The sequence below is a fragment of the Condylura cristata genome, unplaced genomic scaffold (genome assembly GCF_000260355.1).
Source record: "Condylura cristata isolate star-nosed mole 26May11 unplaced genomic scaffold, ConCri1.0 scaffold00004, whole genome shotgun sequence".
Classification (NCBI taxonomy): Eukaryota; Metazoa; Chordata; class Mammalia; order Eulipotyphla; family Talpidae; genus Condylura; species Condylura cristata.
In genome coordinates this window covers 30,155,075-30,179,768 of record NW_004567105.1, presented here as the reverse complement: position 1 = coordinate 30,179,768, position 24,694 = coordinate 30,155,075, and the positions used below count along the sequence as shown (strand labels likewise).

The 24,694-nt window shown below is 35.6% G+C and overlaps 1 protein-coding gene across 1 annotated transcript in view; it reads left to right on the top strand.

Annotated features, from left to right (window-relative positions):
- TBC1D15 (TBC1 domain family, member 15) overlaps positions 1-14,397 on the top strand; it is a 56,864-nt gene extending 42,467 nt beyond the window's left edge. Inside the window, exons 12-17 of the mRNA XM_004675885.2 lie at positions 4,240-4,340; positions 7,680-7,779; positions 8,151-8,248; positions 10,214-10,330; positions 12,220-12,306; positions 13,098-14,397. Coding sequence (XP_004675942.1) covers positions 4,240-4,340; positions 7,680-7,779; positions 8,151-8,248; positions 10,214-10,330; positions 12,220-12,306; positions 13,098-13,313 — 719 coding nt within the window. The 3' untranslated portion in view covers positions 13,314-14,397. The remainder of the gene's footprint in view (positions 1-4,239; positions 4,341-7,679; positions 7,780-8,150; positions 8,249-10,213; positions 10,331-12,219; positions 12,307-13,097) is intronic.
- Positions 14,398-24,694: the final 10,297 nt, after the last annotated feature.

The following is a 24,694-nucleotide window of genomic DNA, read 5'->3' as shown; positions in this document are numbered from 1 at the left end:
GATTCATCAGAGACAGAGTGGAGAGCAGAACAGGCAGATCCACTGAATTACACTGTTGAGGGGAGCAGTGGGTGAGACAGGAGAAGTCTGCTGCACCATGTGGGTCACCTCCCTGGCTAGGGATTGAACTCAAGCTGCAGTGTTTGGTGATAGCTTGATAGCACTGAGACTTTAACCTCTGTTCCTCCAGGGAGAATCTATTTCTAATTTTTGAAGGAAAGAGTGGGAACATTTTGTAGGGTATCGTTCTTATTCCTCGTTTAAGTGGTTCAGGGTTTCAACATTCGGTTGTCACACCTTTTCTGATGAAGTTATGTCTCATTAGTAGGAAGGAGGCAAAAGCTTTTTGAAGTGGACTGAATTCAAGGAAGAATGATTTTTCATTTATGCAGACACTATACTGCAGTATATTTATATGGGAGGTATCTTTTTTTTACATTGTATTGTTCATGTAATGATCCTTAATAACCAGTAAGAGGTCAAATTATGTACAGTATTGTAAGAATGCAGGACAGTGTCTATTAAAGAGAAATTATTTCTAACTTTTTTTTCTTTGGTAGTCTAAAGGATAGATTTGAGTGAACCTGGAAAATTGACCTCCATGTAATGAAATTTTTTTTTTAGTCTAAAAAGGTCTATATTAGGATGATAAAGAGTTCATTTCTTAACACCTCCCCTCTGAAACAAATTTGCTATGAAAATAATTTCAGGAAAATGCTTTAGAAATTATACTAGTGCTGATTAAGATGTGCATCATTCAGCACCAATGCAAAATCTGTCACTGAATGCTAAGTTAAACAGCTTTAATCTTTCTTTAATTAAAAGGAATTTGTACATTAATTCCACCCCCACAATTCATAACATGCCCCAAAGAACATCATATGTAAAGTAAAACAGATTAAAAGCAGGCAGAATATGAAGATTAATTTGACTATTTGCTTTAGCTAAGACTTATAGAAGAAGAATGGTGGTGATCCCATATGAAAGCTAGGACTTAAAGGATTAACTTAAGTTCTTGGAAAGTTTTACTCATTCTCTCTTTATAATAAAGCAGGAAAAGTGCTTTTGTATGTCATTTAAATAGCAAATTTGAAATATTTTCATTATAGACTGTAGTCAGGCCCCAAAAGTAACACTCTCTTGCTTTGTTGAATCTTGTCAAATTTCCTTTGTGTTTTAATGTCTTAACCTTAATATTTGTCATTGCTTTTCACTGTGTTAATGCCATATAGGGATTTTTGATGGTAACATTTAGTCTTTCAATTTATTTATTTTAGTCTGAAGTGTTGTATTAGGGTCTCCAGACAAATAGTACTGTTAAAATTACACACAGACACACTCACACACACACACACACACACACACACACACACACCGGTGCACATGAGTGGGAGAGGAGGAAGGAGGGAGGGCGGGAGACTGAGATTGGGATTTCTTTAATATTAGAGTATCAGCTCACATGGTTATGGTGCCCGAGAAGTCCCATAGTCTGCCATCTGCAAACCGGACGCTCAGAAAAGCCAGTGGTATAGTTGAAGGCTTCAGAGCAGGTGAGCTGATGTTTGTAGATGCTGGCTGAGTCTGAAGCCATGAGAATTCCAAGCAGGGAGGCTGGAAGATTAGTGTCCTAGCTGAAGCAGTCTGGCAGAGAGCAGTTTCTACTTTGCTCTACTTTTTTATTTTGTCCAGACCCTCAGCAGATTGGATGATGCCCACTCACACTGGGGAGGCATCAAGTGCTAAATCATTAATTACATTCATTTCATACATACATTCATTTCACCAAGGACTAAATCTTCCAGAAACACCTTCACAAACATACACAGAAGTAATGTTTAAGCAGACATCTGGGCAGGTTGATACAAAATTAATGGTTATTTTTTAATCAAAGGTTATAATCAGTGACATGACTGGGAAATGACAACAGTATATATAGAGAAGTTTATACTTAGATATCATGTTATGTGCCACTTTTTTCTGGCACTTTTCTCTAAATGTATTGGTCACTCCATTGTCTGTTACTGCAATAATTAGACGCTGGACATGAACCCAAGTATTTCCTTGTGCTAATGTGGGCGGTGTTCTACTTTTCCTATAGGTATACAGATAAATAGATGATAGGGAGGAGGCTCAGCATATTGAGCTAATTTTTTGTTTATATAGCAGTTGTGAGATGATCTTAAATGACTCCCTCTGTTATACATTTAATCGAATTTTCTCAAGAAACTGGCTTACTCGCTTTATGGGGTACTTTTTTTTTCATATAACTTTATTTTTACATCATTTTGTACATTTTCCCATCTGAGTTGTAATCCCCATGGGCTTCCCATCACCAAATCACCCTGTGCCATCACCATAGTCCAGTTTCCCTCCCCACACTGTTTTTGATCCCATTCCCCAGTCCACCCCCACAAAATGTTATGGGGTACTTTTTAAAGTTTTCTTCCAAAGTAGGAAGAGTGATGGAATATTGTGTATCATTCCTAGAAGAATATATACTCTGTAAATAGTACACACAGATTTTGAAGAATAGTAAGAACATATACTTTAGAGCTGTACTTTTTTTTTTTTTTTTAAATCAAATGTTGCAGTTAATGTAGTGGCTGGGAAATTACAACAGCATCAAAAGGTGGTTAAAATGACAGTTTAGGACCCTCCCTGAAAGTGTAGCACTCCGAAGCTAGCCACAACTGCTCTATGAGATCAATCCCCAGCCAGCGAGGTGACCCACATGGCGCAGCAGACTTCTTCTGTCTTACTGACTGCTCCCCTCAGCGTGTACTTCGTTGATCTGTCTGTTCTGCTCCCCACTCTGTCTCTGGTGAAGCCTCTCACTGCCCCTGCACTTCTGGCCTGTACTCCAATTCTATATACATAAATAGATAAAAATTCTTTAATTAAAAAAAAAGCAGTTTATAGATACAAAATAATAATTTGATTAAATCCACTTGTTAACTTTGACTGTATATGGAGTAATAAAAAAAGAAAAGAGAATATAAGTAAGACTTTTTAAAACAGGCCCATAATTGTGTTGTGACTCCTTTTGTTTAGGTCATCAATGATTTGGTTGCTAAACCGCTGGACCCTTTTTAGTTCTTATTTTACTTGACTTTCATGCAGCTTGGCACTGGACACCACCCTTTCCTTGCAGCTCCCTTTCCCTTTACTTTCACAATACGCTCTTCCCTTGAGATTTTCTCTCTTCTTTCCCATATCATCTTTGAGAGTGTACTCTTGTACTTGACATTCCTTTGATTTTTTTCTTCACTGCACCTCTTTTTCATGAAGTTCTTGCACACTATTATTTTTTTGTTATCATCTCACACCCAACCAACCAGGCACTCATAGTTCTCCACTATAGTCCATTGGGCCCCTACACACTTTGCTCTCCCCCTTCCCCTTCCGGTAGCTTTAGTTCTGCAGTCAGGTTTCTAGGACTTGTGAATGGTTTGACTTTATCCATCCTTTGGTTTGTTTCTCTATATTCCAAACATAAGTGATACCATCTGGTATTTGTCTTTCTCTTGACTTTACAGTGCAACCCTCTCCAGCTCCTTTCATGTTGTCCAGAAGGGCAATAATTTGTCATTTTATAGCTGACTAGTATTCCATTGTCTGTATATATCACATCTTCCTATTCAACTCATCTGGAATTGGGCACTTAGGTTGTTTATATAACTTGGCTATTTTAAATAGTACTGCATTGAACTTAGGATTGCATATATTCCTTAAATTTGTGTTTTTGCATTCTTAGTAGAATACCAAGGTAGATATCTTGGGGTGAAGGTTGATACCTAGGAGTAGAATTGCTGGATAATAATGATATTTTAAGAAATCTTCATACTATTTTTCAAGATGCTGGACTAGTCTACACTCCTACCATCAGTGAATGAGGGTTCCATTTTCTCTACATCGTCACTGATACTTTTTTCTGGTCCTTTGATAATGGACCATTTTCATAATGAGATGATCTCATTGTGGTTTTGATTTCTTGCACATCATTTTTAAATAATATTACCCACTCTTAATACTGATGTCTATACTGAGACATACTGGCAGCTATATCTGCTTCAGCTTAAAGCTACTCATCATTCTTTTTTTGGTGAATATCAATATCTATCTATTTTGACACCAAAGAGAAGACAGAATTTTATGTGAAATATTGGTGATATGCACAAAGAGAATACATAAAGTTTAGGTTTTCAGAGCCATGATTTCCCTCTCCCCCCCTTTTCTTAGGATATGTACAAGGAATGAGTGACTTGCTTTCCCCACTTTTGTATGTGATGGAAAATGAAGTGGATGCCTTTTGGTGCTTTGCCTCCTACATGGACCAAATGGTAAGAACAGGAGCTCCTCTCTTGAATCAACTGAATTTGAAATTTGTAATTTTATTATATAAGATTGATGTTTATATTAAGCTATTTGTGATAGAACTTAAAAAAAAAAAATGACCCATGTCTCTCATTTTCTTTTTTAAGATAGCATTTTCAAGAAACTTGGAGATACTGGCATGCTTTTAATACAAAATGTAATAATGTTTTTAATACAAAATGTAGTCAGTAAATATTTGTAGAGCGGGAATAATAAGCATTTAATACTGGTAAATGCTTATGCTCTGCAGAAGAGCCATGAGTCATTAAATACTGATGAAATAGATGAATTCAGTTCTTGTGAAGTAGTTGAACTTTCATATCTGTTTCAGAGATAAAGCTTAGTCATGCAAGTAATATCCTTACCTTTTGTGAACATTTGGGATTTTGTCATTATAGAAATTGATTTTTCTCCAGATGTGTGATGATTTGTAATACTGACACTTTCTTAGTAATTTGCTGTTATTTTTTCTGAAGCATGTGATTGTTAGAGTTGAATTTTCTATATATACATATTAGTGCAAAGTACATTTTATCTTTTGTCACTGATATATTTCCTAAACAGTTCTAATACAATAGTATAGAGAGTATTAGCATGGAAATGGAACAGTCTTCTCAAGTAATCTTTCGGAAAGGATAAAAATAAGAGAGTGTAAGAGTAGATAAAAGCATATGAAATCCAGAGACCTGACCAAATAGGACACTGAAACTGTTGAAAAACAAAACTACTAATACACTAATATACCCAGCCTTTAGTGCTGGATATTGAATAGCATTCTTGAAAGAGATAAAGATTTTGAATATGTGATCATATAATATGTTTCCCTGTGGTGTATGTTTTTACTCAATTTCTGGGGTAACAACCTGAAATTTGGAAGTGGTGGTACCCTTCTCTTTTTATGTCTTGCTTGCCTATTTTCCTTTCTTTTAGTTTTTCTCACTTTTGTCGCCTATCCATAGTTCTAACTCATCCTCACTTCTCCTAGGCTAGTCCTTTTCCAAGTATGTATCTGATGATATTTGCAAGTGTTTAAATGTTGTTTTACTATAAAATCAATAAATATTCAAGTTTCTTAGTCCTTCGCCTGAATTAGTGTATTTGGGTTATTTGGAAGGATAATTAAATACAATAATATGGTAATATCATAGTTTATCCTTTTCACCTTTTTGATTGATTGATTTTACCTGCCTTCTTAGTTCCATTTACTCTCAAGTGCTCTAGAAACCTGAGGCATTTGTTATAAAGGTCTGTACAACTGATACTACTTCTGTACAAACTATTGTTTGCTTTCATTTTAATTTTGTTGTTTCTCTTCTGTTTGCTAGAGCTAATGTTTCTTGATAGAGGGATCATGTCTTTATTCAACTAGTTCTTTAGTATGCTTTCAGAATTTTCCTATTGCCTGACATGAGGCTTTTGTCACCAGATTTTTCTAGAATAAACACATGGATATTTCCCCAGAGCTTAGTTTAGATCTCTACTTGTAGTGTATATTCCAAAAGAATTGACATAAACATACATAATTAGCTTTTTACAATATTTTCATAAAACTGAACCAGTATTAGTATGTTTAAATATATTAGTTTATTGTGCCAAATATATACATACATGCGTGTCTACATGTAATATGTGCATGCATTTAGCTCTCAAATCTAAAGAAAACTTTCTGAATACCTTTACAGTGTCATTTTTGTATATGAAGGTTCAAGTTCTAATGTGTCTTTCACAGTAAATGTTCTGTGTATTTGCCTTTTCCATTGAGAAGGTCTGGGGATTTTTTCAGTCTTTATTCTAAAAAGATCTCTTAATGTAGTACATTTGTCTGCTAAAATCTTTTTTCATAACAATTGAAAGAGAAGATAGTTGTCATAGTGAAAATAACCCGTGTGGTTTCTTGCGCCTGCGTAGCTCTTGTTTGGTGTCCTTCACTCTGGGCTGCTGCTCTTCGGCTCCTTTTCGTTTCATAGCTTTTTTTCATGTAAGTTTTCACTTCTCTTGTGATGGCTGAGCCTAATGTTCATAAATTCATAAGTTCATAAATTGACTTTTGCTAATATTTACTAACATTTGGTTTCGGTTTAGGCAAAGACTTTGTTTATTATTATGAAAATACTTGTAAATGATCTGATGAGCCTTATGTCCACCCTCCATTTTGCCATAGAGTCTAGTCCCTTTCCTTTCCTCACCTTTCTTCTCCCCCGTCCATTATGTGCCCATATGTTTATTACAGATAGAGTTGACCCTTTTTATATCCATTGTTGATCTTATTTCCCCTTTCCTAGGACGAGCTACTTTTCCAAAGTTGGCCTGTCATTTTGGTAACAAATAACAGAGTGGGTAGTAAGCACTGGGCCATGTTGCTGCTCCCAAACCAACTCAAACGTTTGTCTGTGTCACCATGAAAACTGTGCTGTTAATCAGAGAGAATTCTGCCTTTGCCCTACAAGTTCATCTGGCAGATAGGCAGAAACTATATCCCAGTGGCTGTTAAATTATTATTTTTAATCATTGAAAGCAGTTTATTAAGAATAATAGCCTTTAAAATGCATTTATTATTATATAAGTATATATTCTTTTACAAAGCATAATGCTTTTTAATCTGAGAGATTTTCTAATCAAGCACTGTTATGATTTCTAATGCTAAAATACAAGTGTGAAGGAGATGCTGTTCCTAGTCTTTTCACTAAGAGCCTACACAGTAGGTCACCCTGAAGGGATGGGACACGTGCTAACGAGGCTGTAATCATCTAGAAACCTTCAAAGTCTGTTGTAACATCACATATCTTAGCCTTTTACACTTCTGGGACAATTTAAAGTGTAAATGCAGATGATGTTTTTGTATTGTAATAAGAATGGCTGATTTTACAGGATCCCTAATGTCATCACATCTAGTAAATAGTTAAAGTGAGTTACATGTTTAGGCTATAATTAGTTGTATTTCATATGATAATTTGAAGAAATATTTAACAATGGAAAGTGATTTGATAAAAGTTTATTTTACAGATGTGTGCTCCTTTCACCAAGTCTCCTATAAGTTTATCAGTCAGTCTGCAGCTGCTGCCTAGGCATTCTGTATCTAAATCAAATGATTAGAGGGAAAACATAATCCTTAGTTTGAGACCAAAGCTTTCTTTTTTTCCTTCCTTTTAATGTTGCTATAGCTTTTTAATTAGTTGTGATAAAAAAAATCATAACCAATGTGGTATGAGTTCTTAGACTCATGTTTTAGATATCAGTGACTATGTACTGTACTATACAATATTGATAAGAATTGCTTATGTGGTCATATTCATTTCCTTTTAAAGCATCAAAATTTTGAAGAACAAATGCAGGGCATGAAGACCCAACTAATTCAGCTAAGTACCTTACTTCGATTGTTGGACAGTGGATTTTGCAGCTACTTAGGTACGTTTAGTGTATTGAAATTATACCCAGCAAAACTTAGGGTAAGACACAGAAAAAATGTAAAGACCTATTTTAAAGACACATTATTGCTGTTGACTGGGTCCCTTTGAGAAATAAAAGTACAGAACCAAGCAGATTGCCTTTGTATAACTCTGCCTTAAAAAACTTACTCATAAAATGAATGATTTATTGTTATTGGTTAGTTTTATTTTGAAGAAATTATCCTGTAAATTTGTATTGTTTTTTGATTTAGAAGTAGAAGGCATTTAAAGATATAGAACTTTTAATAGTCTAAATGTAAAGAACAATTTGAAGTAGGTCTGAAATAATTTGCATAAGAGTACATCATGTATATTTCTTCCCATGTATAGAATCTCAGGACTCGGGATACCTTTATTTTTGCTTCAGATGGCTTTTAATAAGATTTAAAAGAGAATTTAGTTTTCTGGATATTCTTCGATTATGGGAGGTAAGTTCTTAAGTTATTGTATAGATGTCATATTGATTATGGAATGAAAATATTTGTTTTGTGGGATATAAGTGAATTGCAATAGCCCAACTGAAATTTCTAAAGCCAAGGAAGTTACAAAATCGTGATGGCTTTGTGGTGTCTTCTCAAAAATTAATGATTTTGAACTGAGAAGCTGGTCTTTGGAGCTTTTTTTCTATATATCATGATTTTATGAGAGTTGGGGCCAGTAGGTTTCCCAGAATCATTTCTCTAGACTGCTTGTGTGTGTTCTTTCCTAAGAGACTTGTCTTTATGTGATATTCTGCCGTATTCTGATACAGATTTATATAAAGTTCAAGGAAGCTTTGTTAACACCTGTCAGTTGAGATAACTTGTTTGTAGTCAAAGGTGTTGGGAGAGAACTGATGTTCATTTTGCTTTTTATTAAAAAAAAAAACAAGTAAATTAGAGTAAAATATGGAGGAGTGCCATATTTGTTTGCTATATCAGTCTTAATATTTTTAGTTTTTTCTCTTGGTCCAAAAAAAATATATAGCTGATGTTTAATTGGCTCCAAGTACCATTTCCTTGTTCCTGTTGTAGACAGTATTCATGGTCATGTTTTTCATATGTGTCCTTTTTTATTTCATTTTGCACCCAGGACAGTTCTTGATGTAAAACAGAAAAGAATTGTTTTCTTCTCAGATATCTGTTAATTATTAACAGATCAATGCCCTTTTGAAATGTATCATTTATATAATGATTGTTTGTTATCTTCTTTATAAAAATAAGGGATAACAGACATTCTCCCACATAATTAACTGGAAAATAATCTGTTGGGATAATAAAAAGATTTGTATTCATGAGAAAACCAGTGCTCTCTGAGACTTTTACAGTTACAAATTTGATTCCTGTATTTTTGGCAACTGTGCTAACATTGGAAAAAGTGATGTGATTGCAGGATCATTGCTTAGTGGAGAATCAGTTCCTGTGTTTGAAATGGGGAATAAATTCTCATGTTCTTGACATAGTATATTTTAAGAGTTTAGCAATTTGGTTAAATTAATATCTCAACTTCAATTTTAAAGGATGAGTTGGGAATGCTGTCACCACAAGCTAGATTAATCCCTCAATCCGTGTTTATCAGATAATCAGAATTTTTAATGAAAATATGAAGTTTGCATTGTAATTAAGCTTTCAAAAGTTGGATTTAGTCTGAAAATCATTTAACTTGATTTACTCCTGGTGAAAGAAATAAAAACTTTTAAGTATCCTTTAGTAGTATTGTATTGTTATGTGGGTGTTTTTGTCTTTCCAAAAAAGATAGTAAGATATTAATTAGGGGGAAATTAAAGCCTTTTGACATTTGAGGGAATTACTGATAATTTGGAAGAAATGCTGCTTTTGAGCAAATGTTAATTGATGTGTTTGGGTGTAAATTTTGGGTAGTTGATTAAATTTTTGTTGTAATTGGTGATATTCTGAATTAAATAATGTGATGCTTAGTGGGTAAAGCTATCTCAAGTTGTTTTTGACTCCATGTACTGTATAGTGGAGGCCTTTTTATTTCCAGGAATTAGCTCTTTTTTTTCCTCCCCAAACTTAAGGAGCTGAAGATGATTTAAAAATGGGAAACTAAAAATTAAAAAAAAAAATTAAAAACACCCTTTTTTCTAATCCTTTTCACCTTAAACTTAACCTGATGACTGTAGCTCCTTAATATAATTTGTCGTATTAGTTAGGCTTACTGATTGCTTACTGTAGTTACCTAAAGAATCATACTGAAATTAATCTGAGGTACACAGTGTTAAATTTGATGTTGCTTTGTAGGTAAAAGTATGACTTCCCTTCCCTGTTCATTGCTTTATTTCATCTAAGCATCTTCTACTTTGAATGGAAGTCATTCAGAGTTCAGCATTATATCTGTGGAGGAAAAAGAGTTTAGAAATGTTAATTTGCTAAATAGTTATTCTGTTTTTATAGGTAATGTGGACCGATCTACCATGTAAAAACTTCCATCTTCTTCTCTGTTGTGCTATTCTGGAATCAGAAAAGCAGCAAATAATGGAAAAACACTACGGCTTTAATGAAATACTGAAGGTAGACTTTGCTTTACTATAAACTTCAAAAAAATTTTATTTACACATATAAGAACTGCGGTATATGCCAGAGGTACAAGGGGAGTGAGACGATTCACCAGGTACAGAATGGAGAGCAAAACACGCAGATTGACTGAAATACACTGCAGAAGGGAGCAGTGAGCGAGATAGGAGAAGTCTGCTGGGCCACGTGGGTCAGCTCCCTGGCCAGGGATAGAAGTCATGCTGCAATGGCTGGCAATAGCTTGATAAAGCACTGAGGCTTTAACAACCCTTCGCCACCAGGAAAACCCATTGTAGACTTCAGTATTTTGATTCTTTCCTGTATTTGGTGGTACTGATAACTGTTTGTTTTTAATACTACAATTTCTTCTTCTTCTTTTTAAAATAATATAATAGCTTGTTTTTGCATCATTTTGTGCCTTTTTCCATCTCAATCGCAATCCCTGTGGGCTTCTCATCACCAGATCATCTGTGTGCCATCACCATAGCTCAGTGCATTTCCCTCCCCTGACTGATTTTTGATCCCACTCCCCACTCTACCCCATAAAATGTCTCTGGTATATACCTGTTCACTATTGTTATTTTCTCACCTGGTCCGTTATACTCCTGCTATGAGTGAAACCATCGGTATTTTTCCTTTTCTTTCTGGCTTATTTCACTAAGCATGATCTTTTCCAGCTCCATCCACGTTGCTGCAAAAGGCTTATGTTTATTTTTTTTGAGTTGCTGAGTAATATCCGTTGTGTGTATGTACCATATCTTTTTAATCCGGTCATCTAGTTTTGGGCATTTGGGTTGTTTCCATGTCTTTCCAATTGCAAATAAAGCAGCAATAAACATGGGGGTGCAGGTATCTTTTTGAATCAGTGTTTTTGAGTCTTTTGGATAGATACCTAGGAGTGGGATTGCTGGGTCATATGGACGCTCCACGTTTAATAGTTTGAGGAACCTCCAAACAGTTTTCCATAGTGGTTGTACTAGTTTGCATTCCCACCAGCAGTGCAGGAGAGTTCCTTTTTTCTATAAATCCTCACCAACACTTGTTGGTAGTTGCTTTAAGATGTCATTCTCACTGGTGTGAGGTTGATATCTCATTGTGTTTTAATTTGCATTTCCCTGATTACAATTGATGGTTAACATTTTTTTATCTGTTTGTTGGCCATTTCCATTTTCTCTTTGGAAAAGTGTCTTTTAGCTCTTCTGCCCATTTTTTGATGGGGTTGTTTATTTTTGTTGAGTTTCATTAGTTCTTTGTATATCTTTGTGATCAATCCTTTATCACTAGTTTTGTGTGAGAAAATTTTTTCCTAATCAGTGGAATGTCTTTTTGTTTTTTGTAATGTCTCTTTTGCTTGATGTAGTCCCATCCTTGCCTTCACTATCATTGCATTGGGTGCAGTATCTTCAAAGATGTTTCTGAAGTGTATGCGTATACACAACCTTTTTTTGAAAGGGAACTTAATTGGCTCCCTGGAATAATTTAGATTATATCAATAAAACACAACTAGTCTCTGAGAATGACAGTTCAATAAATATATATTGGCAAGTTATTTTTACCTGATAATAAAGAAGTAAAGGAAGTTCAACAAATACTCGTTATGTGGCTTAATTTTCTAAAAATATAATTGTCTTTTGTTTATAATTTTGAGAACATAGGCTTGAGATAACTGCTGCATTTAATGTTCCATAAACTTATTAACTGCTCTTTAGTTTTATACTTGAAATAATCTAATGACAGAGACATTAAAGTTCCTTTTATTTGTAGTATGTGAGTATTTTCATTTTTAGGATTTTTTTTCTTCAGTGAAATATAACTGGTAATTTGCTTATATGGTAGAATATAGTAGTGCTTTCAGTTTTATCATTTTATTTTATTGTTCATTTTAGCATATCAATGAATTGTCCATGAAAATTGATGTGGAAGATGTGCTATCCAAAGCAGAAGCAATTTCTCTACAGATGGTAAAATGCAAGGTATACAGTGTTTTGAAAGGGGTTGATTTATTATGCTTGATAGGAAACATGAGACAAAAATGGCAAAAGTAATGAAAGCATTTTTACAACTAAAGAGACTAGAAATGAACTAAGCATTGATACATTACCTGCTTGAGTCAGTAAATACAGAATAGGACCTCAAATTGAATATGCAATATCCTCAAATAAAGACAGCTTCTAATCAGAATTAATTAAATGAATAGCATTTAGTCTAAGTTACTACATTTGTATCCTGTCAAGGTCTTATTTTGAAAGCGTGAGACAAATATGATGTATTATGATCTGAATTCAAACCAAATCATACTGTTTGACATATTTTGGCTTTCATGTTTTTATGAAAATTCATATTTGGTTGCTGTGTCTTTTCATCCTAGTTCAAAAGAACACTTACTTTGGTTTGGATTTATAAACTTATTTGATAGCTTCTGTTCAGTATGTGAGCGATATACTTCTTACCTGTAAGAACTTCTCTGTATTACTGGAGAAAGATAAATAAGAACAAGAAAAGTGAATCAGTGCTAAATATTAAACAGTGTTTATTGAAATGGTACAGTGTTGTAAAGTGGCTAATTCAGAATAGATCTGGGAATCATTTATGAAAGATTTCACTGAAAGTGGTTGAGATTTCATTTGGAAGGGAGAAGTAAAGTTTGAGAGGGTGCGTAGCAATTATATGCTGGATACAATACAGTTTTAAAGAGAAGTATTATCCTGTGATTACTTTTTTTCTATAGTCAATGATGATTTTGCCTTTGCTTTTTCATATTCAGGAATTACCACAAGCAGTTTGTGAGATCTTAGGACTTCAAGACAGTGAAGTTACAACACCAGATTCAGACACTGGCGAAGATGAGAATGTGATTAGTTGTCCTGCGTCTGCGTTCCAGAGTAACTCCATGCCTGTACATGCTGCCAGTGGAGCCAGAGATGACAACCCAACACAAATATCAGTGTCCCCAAATGTCAGCAGATTAACACCTGCATGATCATTCTTCTTGCTTAATTTTTGAAGAGACACTTTGTTGAAACTCTTTTAAGTACTTGAAAGGTGGAAATTTGAAATCTTGATCATGCTTTAAGGTTTGTGGAAAGAAGGTGTACTGATGTCCTTGCATTAAAGCTTTACAAAGATTTAAACTAATTATTTTTGTAGTTACTTCTACCAAATAGCCTTTCCTTTTCAATAACATTCCTTAGTATTTTTATAGCCAAGTACACGTTACTTTCTTGCTGATGAACTGGAATTGGACAAGCATTGCAAGTGGATGAGCTGAAAATTATGCACTTTGAAAAACATTCACATTGTTTACTCTCAGTTTAGTGGGTTTTGAATTTGCTTAAATTAAATGTTGAGCCTTTCTATAGCATTCTAAGCTGAGAAGTAGATTGTTAGCCAGTGATGAAATAAAATATTTTTCTGTTGTTTACAACAATACTCAGCTGAAATATTTATGCTGGTTAATGTGATTTAAATTGGACATTTTCATCAATGCAATTGAATGTAGATAAAAAGCTATTTCAACCATAGTTAGTGGATTGGCAGTATATTTTTTACACTGAACTTTTCTTCACTTGTATATAAAGCTATATAAGTACGTATTTATGAGTATAAGAAAGAATAGGCATATTTTCTTTAACTGAATAAACTTGACTTGATTTATATAACCTGATTTGATGAAAATAATACTTATCTTCAATATGAGATCTTTTTCAAAACTATTTTCTTAACCAAACATTTATTTCATGAGACTACATTCAACCCTGTACCTGGTATAATTTTAAAATTAATTGCTTGTAACCTCACTTTACTAATAATGTTTATTATATTTCCTAATGCATTAACTGATTAATCAGGTCTTCAAATTTTTATAAAATACTCTTTGCAAAAAAGCTTGTCAGAAATTTCAAGATATCACGAGTCTCAATACCTTTTTGTATATGAATGAAGCTATTGTTTTTACCATGCAGTGTTGCATGATTTTAAGTTATGTGGAATTAACATAACTGATTTCATTTTAATTGTAATTTGTTAACTCCTGTACATATCATTAAAATAAATTTGAAGTTGAAGTAGTGTTTTCAGTTAAATTATACCTAGTATCTTGTTAGTTTTTCATCAGAAGAAAAAGACCCACTATGTACCTCAGTTCTTCCCCTATTTTTGTGTTTTTAAAACAATTATTTGAATTAGGTATGGAAATGAGAAAGGAACAAGAATCTTTTTATAAATAAAGTACTTTTTCCAGCGTCATGAAATTGATCACAGTGTTGCCTTGGAGGATAAGCAATCTGTTTCAGTAAAGCAACTTTCTACAATTCATAGTAGTTAGGTAAACTCACTACACAGTTGTAAAAATAGCCCAGTGGGGATTTTTTCCTCATAAAACTAGGGAACTAAATGAACTTTTCCCTATTTGAGCATTAACTGACAAACATGATGGTAGAACCATTAGACTTTAGTTTTTTAATATCATATTATCTTTCATCAGTTAATAATAAGTAAGCCTATTCAGAAAAAAAGAAAGCTGATCAAAAACCCAGTATCTCCAGCCTTTCATTTCCTGTTGTTCAGGAAATTGGCCAGAACATCTTGATGTTCTTGTTCTTTCAGGACAGTGGCTTGTTGGGCATGAGTTTCCTATACGTAATGTAATATCTACTTCAGAATTTTAAAAATCTTAGTACGTTTAATAAGCTGAACTTTTGTTAAGTGTTATTATAAAACTATTAGTTAGAATTGCTTTACTAAACAGTCTGCATTTCTATCACATTTTGGATATGAAAGGGATGATGCTCTGGTGTTAGATAAAGTATTAATCAGAATTCACAAAATCCAGTTAGCAAATACTATGTGAACTTGGTGCAACTGAGATTGCTAAAATAGATAATTCAGATGTGTTATCGTCTAACTTCTTAGAGATTGTTTCAGTTCTCACAAAATGCTCTATTCTTGATAACTGAAAATATGTGATAAAGTGTTTAAAATTCAAATAATTTCTGATTAAGTTTTTTTCAATTGTCATATGAGTATGGGAAACCTTTGCATTTAAGAGCATTCCTATTTTGATCTCTTCGTGTAACTAGGATTCTTCATCTCTGTAAATGTTAAGAATTTTAATTGTCTTGATGATGACTAAAACATTCTTTTCAGTAAAAGCAAAACAGTCTGCTGAAATAGTGATTCTTGCTGAATTTCATATTTTGAAGGGCTTTTATGGATGCCTACTTATTCTTATGGGGGATTCATGTATTTATGCCCATTACAGTTTGTATAAACTTACCCCAAGTGTTTAATGAAGAACCTAGAACCTCATCTGATTTGTGTGAACACTTAATGGGGTAACATGATCCTAGTTGGGACTTAACTTGCCTGGGGTTTTCAGAAGGTTAAGGAACCTCTTATCTGAAATGTATCTGCAGTCCTACATACACATTTTGGAGAAGTCACATAGTTGAATTATAAACTGCTCTGATTTCTCCTAAATGTTGAGAACTGTTGTTAGAAATTACTTCCTATGAGAATGACAGTATGTGACTCCATGTTGATTTTATGTGCCAAACCTTTGCTAATTATCTTCGTACCTCCCATTTCCAAACCCTTGGTCAATATGAGCAAAATATATGTCAAGTCCTTATCTATTTCAGATCTATAAAATGAGAATCTTTGAACGTGAGGCCAAGAAATCTGCATTTCAATAGGCATCTGGGTGGTTCTTGAGTCTCCTTAAAGTTAAGAGAATGATTAACCATCATATGTTTCATAGGTTAATATTTGAACTCACAGTATGGCAGGTAAGTGCCAAAATTTAAGAAAGTGGTGCCTCTTTTTTTTTTTCCTAAAGATTTATTGTGCATACAAGAACTAGGGTACAGGCCAGAGGTTGAGCAGATTCAGCAGAGACAATGGGGTACAGAACAGACAGAATGATTGTAGTACACTGCTGAAGAAAGCAGCGGGCAAGACGGGAGGTCTATCTGTGCCATGTGGTTCAGCTACCTGGCTGGGGGATTGAACTCTTGCGGCAGTGGCTGTGGATAACTTTACAGTGCTGTGCTTTTACCCGTTGCGCCACCACGGAGGGCCCTAGTTCCTCAATTTTCTAAAGCGAATTTGTAGTAAAAAGTGATGACTAGTCATCTTGATCTACTTTATGAAGATTTTGTTACCTATTTGGATTTCGAAAACAAACTCTCAGTGTCATTTTACCTTTGAACATGAGCCAGAATTAAATTAGAAATGAATCTGAAAGGTTTCCGTCAGTATCTAATATTGTCTCATACTAAACATCAGTACCTATTTATACTTTTAATGTAAATGTATTGCCATTTCAATGATGCAATGTATTTGGCCTGTTCTTCACTCAAATCCTTACATGAGGATTTGTAGAGTTTTGAGAATTGTTTCCTCATTGTTAAGTAAGGAGATTCCTATTTATGCATACCGAACTGGGATACAGACCATAAGTACAGGGGCAGTGAGAGGAATTCACCAGAGACAGAGTGGGGAGCAGAATAGGCAGATCAGCAAAGTATGCTGCAGAGGGGAGCAATGGGGAGACAGGAGAGGTCTGTGGGTCTACTGGGGGGTGGAGTGGGGGCCTCGAACTCGCTGAAGCGTCTGCGCCTAGCTTAAAGTGCTGTATAATCTGCTGCACCACCAGGGAGTGCCCAGTTTCTTATTTTTATGAGTCTTGACACAGGGAAACAACAGTGTCAACCTTAGATGCAAAGTTTGGGTGGGGAGGGATATTTAGATTTGACGTACTTCTGTAACTATTTGGATATCCAAAGCATCTCTTTCTGCTCATGGGAAGTCAGTTTACAAATGCACTGTAAAGCAGATTAAAACCAAAGTTCAAAATTATCAGAAATCAGGTTTTTTCATTTGCCTAATGTAAGTCAATCACAAAAATTAGAATGGTAGAAGGTAAGCTACTGAACTTCTTCCTGAAAATACTGCATGACACATACCTGCAAAAGAATGAAAATTGAGGGCCCTCCCTGGTGGCACAGCACTGGTGTTTCTGAGCTAGTCTTTAAACTTATTGTTTAGTATGACTTGTTCCAAAATTTTGATTGATGAAGAGAGAGGGAAGAAGAATCCCTTTCTCTGACATTTTATACCTAAGAAGGGTAACAAAAGAAATCCCAGCTTCATAAACTACAACTTAAAAGAATGGGTGGCTTAGTCTTTGTAGAGGCACATCTCTTAGGAACGAAAGTAAAGAATAATGCAAGAACTAAGACCCAGTGGGTTGAATTCAAGGGCAGAGTATTATGTCAGAGCAGAATCTTGTTTCCTCCTTCACTACATGGTCCTAACAACTGAATCATTCTGGAAATGAGACTCCACCTCTCCCTTTTCAACAAACAGTGGTAGAGAATGAGATTCTTTACTACAGAATTTCCATTTCTTTTGGTCACTCTGAATTTGTTTTTGTGATGTGCTATCTATGTTACTGGATTTTCCTTCTCTTTAACTCTGTAGTTCAGAATTCTACAGGAGGAGGGCTTTATTTTGTGAGAGGACTCATAACTCAGTTTCATTTGATAGCTTCACAGTGTATGTGAATCCATGAGAGGCCTGGCCTTGATCTAGGAGGTTCCTTGTATTTTAATCAATCTCATAAAAATAACTTAGAAGTTTTCCACTGTTTTCTTAAAGATGCTTACATTGAGAACATCACCATGAATTTAAGAATATAGTCTCCTTCATGACTTTGTATGCCTTGTTTTTCTTGTCAGATAATCTGACTCAGTTTTAGGACAGAATTTAGGGTTATACACTAAGGTAAACAGAGCCAATACAAGTTGTGCTGATTGGTAGTACTTCTGACCAAGTAATGCAACTTGGCGTGAGGCATTTGTTTTCTCAGTCAGGTCAAGGTGGCTCAGGGTGATGGGTGAATGCTTGGGTCATCTTGTAAAATGTTTTATCATATTTTGTTAAATTGCTTAATTTAACCTCAACTTCTGAATAACTTGGAGACAAAGTCCTGTAAGACCTGGGAGTCAGACAGCAGACAAAAATTTAGTCAAACAGATTGAATTTTTCAAACTAGAAAATGCCCACTGAACTTAGGTATGTGAAACAGGAGAGTAAAAGTACTTGGGGAAGAACAGTTTTCTGAGTTAGGTTTGTATTTGAGGCTTGCCTCAGTTGCTGCTTCATTTTGTGACCATGACCGTTCTGTCTGGCCCCTCAGTTTCTCATTTAGGTCATAATTACACATAGCCCAGTTGTGAGAAATAAATGGAATACATACAGTGTTTAATGGCATGGCTGTCATGATCAGACATTAATAAATGCTATCATTATCTGATGGCAACCAATGAGATGACTGCCACAGGTCATCCTTTTCATATTAAAGCTGTGTGGTGTGCTTTTCTGACCCCAAGCACTCTCCTGCAGGTACACCCTTCAGGCACCATGTGGTGGTTCCTGTTGACAGGTCACTTGGACTGATTTTTGTGAAACTATATTCTGGCTTTATCTGAATGAATGCTCACTGACTGCAAAATAAATTATCCTCCCCTTGTCTTGTGCTCTTCAAATTGGGCTTAAATGTGCTTGCCTTTCATTACTCTCCCCTTAGGAAAGTTGTTACAAATACATATGAGAGGACCCTCCCTGGTGGTGCAGAGGGTTAAAGCACAGCACTAAGAAGCTAAAGCCACTTCAGCATGAGTTGGATCCCCACCTGCCCCGAGGTGACCCACATGGCGCGGCAGACCTCTCCTGACCTGCTCACTGCTCCCCTCCGCAGTGTACTTCGTTGATCTGCCTGTTGTGCTCCTTGTTCTGTCTGGTGAATCCTCACCGCCTCTGCACCTCTGGCCTGTACCCCAGTTTTGTATGCATAAATAAATCTTTTTTAAAAAAGCATGAGAATATGAGTGTAACATAAATCTCATACTTCGCTTATTAGTGAAGTGTGATAATTTTCAACTAAACCCTCTGGGTCAGTATAGCAAATAATTAGAAAAAATCACAGGGCAGGTCTGCATGAAGCATTTTCAGTAGTATGAGAAATTGTCCTGTTTATTTGACACCTGAATATTGATGCAGTTATTTTTCTTATGCTTCAACATTAGTCGATACAGTCAGATTCTAACACTGACTTATCCTTCATGATTTAATTTTAGGTTATATTGTAGATATCTGGCTGGGTGACACACCTCTGCAAAGTTTAAATCTACCTTTTCATTATCTTCTTTTATACTTCCTTCTGCCCCCCCAACTATATTTTCTGTACTATTTAGGGGTAATGACAGGAATAAACACCTTTATCTCTTGTCATATGAGTTGTGGTGGAGGTCACATAAGTACAGTATAGTTTGGAAAGTTCCTCATATGGGCAACATTCATATTGACTATCGAGACTTGACAGTTTTATGAGGACTTTCTATTCAAAGAGTGGGAGTTTCGGGGTCTCAGGTGAACCTATGGATCTCCCTCCCTCCCATACTGCTGCTTTATTACTTTTTTAAATCCATTTGTAGCTCTACCGTGATAGATGGCTACTTCACTAGCTACGTACATGATGTTGGCTTGTGAATACCTTAAAAAGAAAATGATACTGTGTAGGAACCAGCTTGAGTTTCTTAAAAGTCATGGTAGGCTGATTTCATCTCTTTCTCTTGATAAACTATGCCATAAGTCAAGGAAGTACCTTTGATATGGTGTAAATTTATTTTGGTATGTTATTCATGTGGTTAAGTTGAAGGAATGTAGAGTGGCCAGTGGTAAAGTGAACAGTTCCTGTCACAGAACCCAAAAGTTGTTATAAAAGTCAAATGTCAGTGGGAAAAAAATATCCAACCACACTGTTGGTTTTATGTTCAAAAATTCACAAATTTCTTACCTTATTCAATGTGAGTTTAAGCACAAAAAATACAACCTGTCACACAAATTTCATTGTCTGGGATAATGGTTTAAAACCAAAAAGACAAGATATTTAAGGAAAAGAGATCAGACTTTTGTTGATTCCCACTGTCAAAATAATCCCTGTTAATTCTCTTCCCAATATGTCCATACTCGTGTCCCATAACTATCCTTTTATTACGTCACTACTGCTTCCATAAGGAATGGCCAGAAAAATTCTTCCTCCTTTCAGTTTTTTTCTTTTTTTCTTTTCACCAAGCACATCACTTTGTAGCTCTGAAGCCTGATGGCACTGCATTTCCAGCTGGCTTTTTACTTGGCTAGAATGGTGCTGGAGTGGTGAGGAGAGAGGAGTAAGAAGTTTTCTGAGTTTCTCATCTTTTGGCTACGACATGGATAGTGAGGACAGTAAAGTGGGAAGTTTGGTCATCTCTAGTCATGGACCTGGGATAGTCTGTGGTTTTCTTTGTTTGTATCCCCTTTTCTATATCTTTGTCCTCAGTTATAGCCTCCAATGATCCACTTCCCTTTTCCAGAGAATTTAAAGATTGGGTTTATTTTTTGTTTCCATAACTGTCTTTAATGAGGACAGATGTCTCTTGAGGACTCATTGATGTCTTTAACATATTATTTCCCTAGTGGATGGGCCTTGCCTCATCCCTCAGCTGTTAGGATTATGTGGCCCTCATCACCTGTAAAATCTTGTACATGAACATCTCCCCATCTAACAGTATTTCACTTAGTTCTTTTGCACTCCATTTCCCACTTATGACACTTGTGCTCTTTAACTGCTTGGTCCACACCAATTCTGTTAGCTCTTCTTATGAATGTTGGCTACCTACTGATCATGGACAAAAAGGGCAGCCATCTTGTCAAATTCTAGCTGTCCACATTGCTTTCATTTCTGCCAAAGACTGCAAACCAATGCTGGAATTTATATAATTCTGGCTTCAGAATGTATGAGGAATAGGGGGATAATTAACACTTCGAGCATCCACTCTGCCAGAAACCAGGATAAATACTTGATGCACACCCAGTTTAATCTGCGTAACTGCCTAGGAGATGTAGGTGTTAAAACGCTGTGTTAGAGAAATGGAGGCTGAGGCTCAAGAGAAAACATATCCTCAAACTCAGCTAGGTAAAAAGCAAAGCTAAGTTTTAAAGTCAGATTTATCTGACACCGATGCCCCCTCCCCACCTTTTTTTAATGAAAAGGAACTTTACTACAATGAGTATAAAATATAGGAAAGACAAAGAATATAATTGCTAACTCAAACACCTAAAGTTACCCATCCCCTCGTGGGTAAAAGTCGACCCAAAAGGGCCAATGTCCTTTTTTATTTTTTAATGCAGTATATATATTTTTTCAAGTTTTTATCTTTACCATCAATGTCACACGTGCACTGGTTTCCACAAGGTTTGTTGTCATGAGAAAATGTCCTTTTGCTTCCACCACCCTCTAAGTCCTCTTCCCCAATGGCAAGACTTTTGACTTTCAGGCTGATTCTTTTGGTATTTACTTCCATACCTCTCACTGTTGTGAAAACGCATGTGTTGCTATTTAATTTTAGTTTTCACATCACCCATTGATTGACTCCCCATCAATGGAAGATGGAGATTCAGTTCTTTTCCTTCTTTTTCTGAGCCTCCACTGTACACATGCTTCCTTCTTTATCTTTCCAACTTCAATATAGCTGATCTAATATTGATTAGGTTAATGCTATTTATAGATGAGACATGCTTTTCTCTAACCCTAACCTTTATTTTTCTTTGGTACTACTAATTCTTTTTTTTTTTTTTTAAAGATTTATTTATTTGTGCGTACAGAACTGGGGTACAGGCCAGAGGCTCAGGGGTGGCGAGAGGCCTCAGCAGAGACAGAGTGGGGAGCAGAACAGGCAGATCCACGAAGTACACTGCTGAGGGGAGCAGCGGGCGGGTCAGGAGAGGTCTGCCACGCCATGTGGTCACCTCCGGGGCAGGCGGGAATCGAACTCATGCGTAAGTGGTTTCAGCTTCTTAGTGCTGTGCTTTAACCCGCTGCGCCACCAGGGAGGGCCCACCTTTTTCTGATTTTATATTTAATTGTCATGAATCCAAACCTTCACTCTCTATCAAATGTTTAAATCGGGACTTGTCAATTCTGATACCTCTGTAGGGTCATCTTATTATTCCATTGTGTTCAAGGTTTTCATTGTATCATTTGGTCTTTCCTCTTTGCCTGCTAGATTCTCTAGAGTTTTTCCTTTATCTACCTGGGGAATAAGTACATGTCTCTCAGCTGCCTAAGATTTGGAAATCACAATATCTAGTGTGTAGTCATTTAACCACTGTCATTTCAAGATGATACTTTTGCTAAAACAGCATTCTTTGAGGCCACCAATGGCAGTTTCATTGCCAAATCTGGTGGTCTTCATCTAGTTCTCGTTCTCATTCCCTTATTTTTCTCTGTTGTATTTGTAACCATGGACCACAATTCATCTCTTTCCTGAGTTTTATGTTTCAACTTCTTTAATCATCTTTTTCCCTGAAGACTTTTTTTTTTTTTTTGATTCTACCCCTAGTTGTGAGCATTTAGTTCTTGGATTCCCTTGTTTTTAAAAATTGACTTATTATCTATTATTTTAAATATGGTAAAATGCACATAACATAAAATTTACCCTCTTAATCATATTGAAGTATGTGGTTCAGTAGTATTAAATACATTAGTTGTTGCATAACCAATCTCCAGAATGTTTTGCCTTACAATGCTGAGACTCTGTGCCCATGAAACAACTTCCCATTCTTTTTTTTTTTTTTTTTTTGTAAATATTTACTTATGTGTGCATATAGAACTGGGGTATAGGCCAGAGGTGCAGGGGCAGTGAGAGGATTCAACAGAGACAGAGTGGGGAGAAGAACAAGCTGACTGACAAAGTACATTGCTGAGGGGAGCAGAGGGGTCTGCCATGCCCTGTGGGTCACCTCTGGGGCTGGGAATCGAACTCATGCTGAAGTAGCTTTAGCTTCTAAGTACCGTGCTTTAACCCACTGTGCCACCAGGGAGTGCCCAACAACTTCCTGCTTCTACCTCCCTTCCCCTCAACTCCTGGAGCCACCATTCTACTTTCTAGTTCTGTGAGTTTGACTGACTACTCTAGTTACTTCAATATGTAGAACTATACTGTATTTGTCTTCTTATATTTGACTTATTTCACTTAGCATAATATTCTCAAGTCCATCCTTGTTGTAATATGTGTCAAATTGATTTCCTTTTTATTCCACTGTAAGTACAAGCTATATTTTGTTTACTCATCCATAAATGGGCACTTGGGCTACTTTTACATTTTGGCAGTTATGAATAATGCTACTATGAATAATACTACAATGCATAGATACCACTTTTGAGATCCTACTTTTGACCCTTTAGATATATGCTCAGAGTGGGATTGTTGGATCATATGGTAATTCTATTTTTACTGTCTTGAACAACTGCTATAATGTTTTCCACAGTGTTTGAATCATTTTACAGTGCACAAGGGTTCCAATTTCTTGTTTTTCCTCCATCTATATATTATTTCAGTTGGGGAGCGCATCACCTGTTGCATCAGTTGTCATCACCTAACTACTCTCAAGTTTCTACTTCTAGTTCTAATCTATTTCCAAAACTTCAGTTTCCCATTTATAATTGCATATAGTTTACTGTGATTTGATAGTACTGTGGCAAATTCCTATTCACTGTTGCCAATACTCTTTTTTCCCCAAAACTTACTCTTTCTTTGGAGATAGTGAACTTGCCATTAGTAGGACTTGATAGTGTGTCTTGTTCTTTTTTATGATTTTACCTTCTTTCTTAGAAACAATATTCAAAGTCACCAATTCCCTGTTGATTTTTAGTTTTTTTTTTATTCATAACTGCCATCACCCTAGTTCAAGATTCTGTTAATTTTCTTCCCTCTAAGAGGCAGATTATCCTACTTCTTACATTAATCTGTACACTATTATCATACAAAACCCTTTTAAGATATCATTTTCATGTTGTTATAGTCCCAATGTAAAGATGATAAATGCTTCCTTTTAAAAGAAAAAAATAAATTATCATTGGACTCAAATTTCCAAACTACCAATCCTTTATCTTATTTCAAATTTTCCATTTGTTTTCTAGAAACTTGTTTTCTTTTGGCTTTCTCTTTCCTACCTCTCTAAACTTTTCTCTTTCTTATTTTTTAAAAAGATTTATTTACTTTTGCATATAAGGGTTGGATTGCAGGTGAGAGATTGGGGGTGAGCGGATTTACTAGAGGCAGAGTGGAGAGTAGAACAGGTAGATTGATTGAAATGCACTGCTGTGGGGAGAGGCCTGCTGTGCCATGTGGTTCAGCTCCTAGCCACAAATCAAACTCTTGCTGCAGTAGCTGTGAATAGCTTCATTGTGCTGAGAGTTAACCCCTTGAGCTACTAACGAGGCTTTCTTATTTTTGTGTCTTTGTTCTTTTTTTTTTA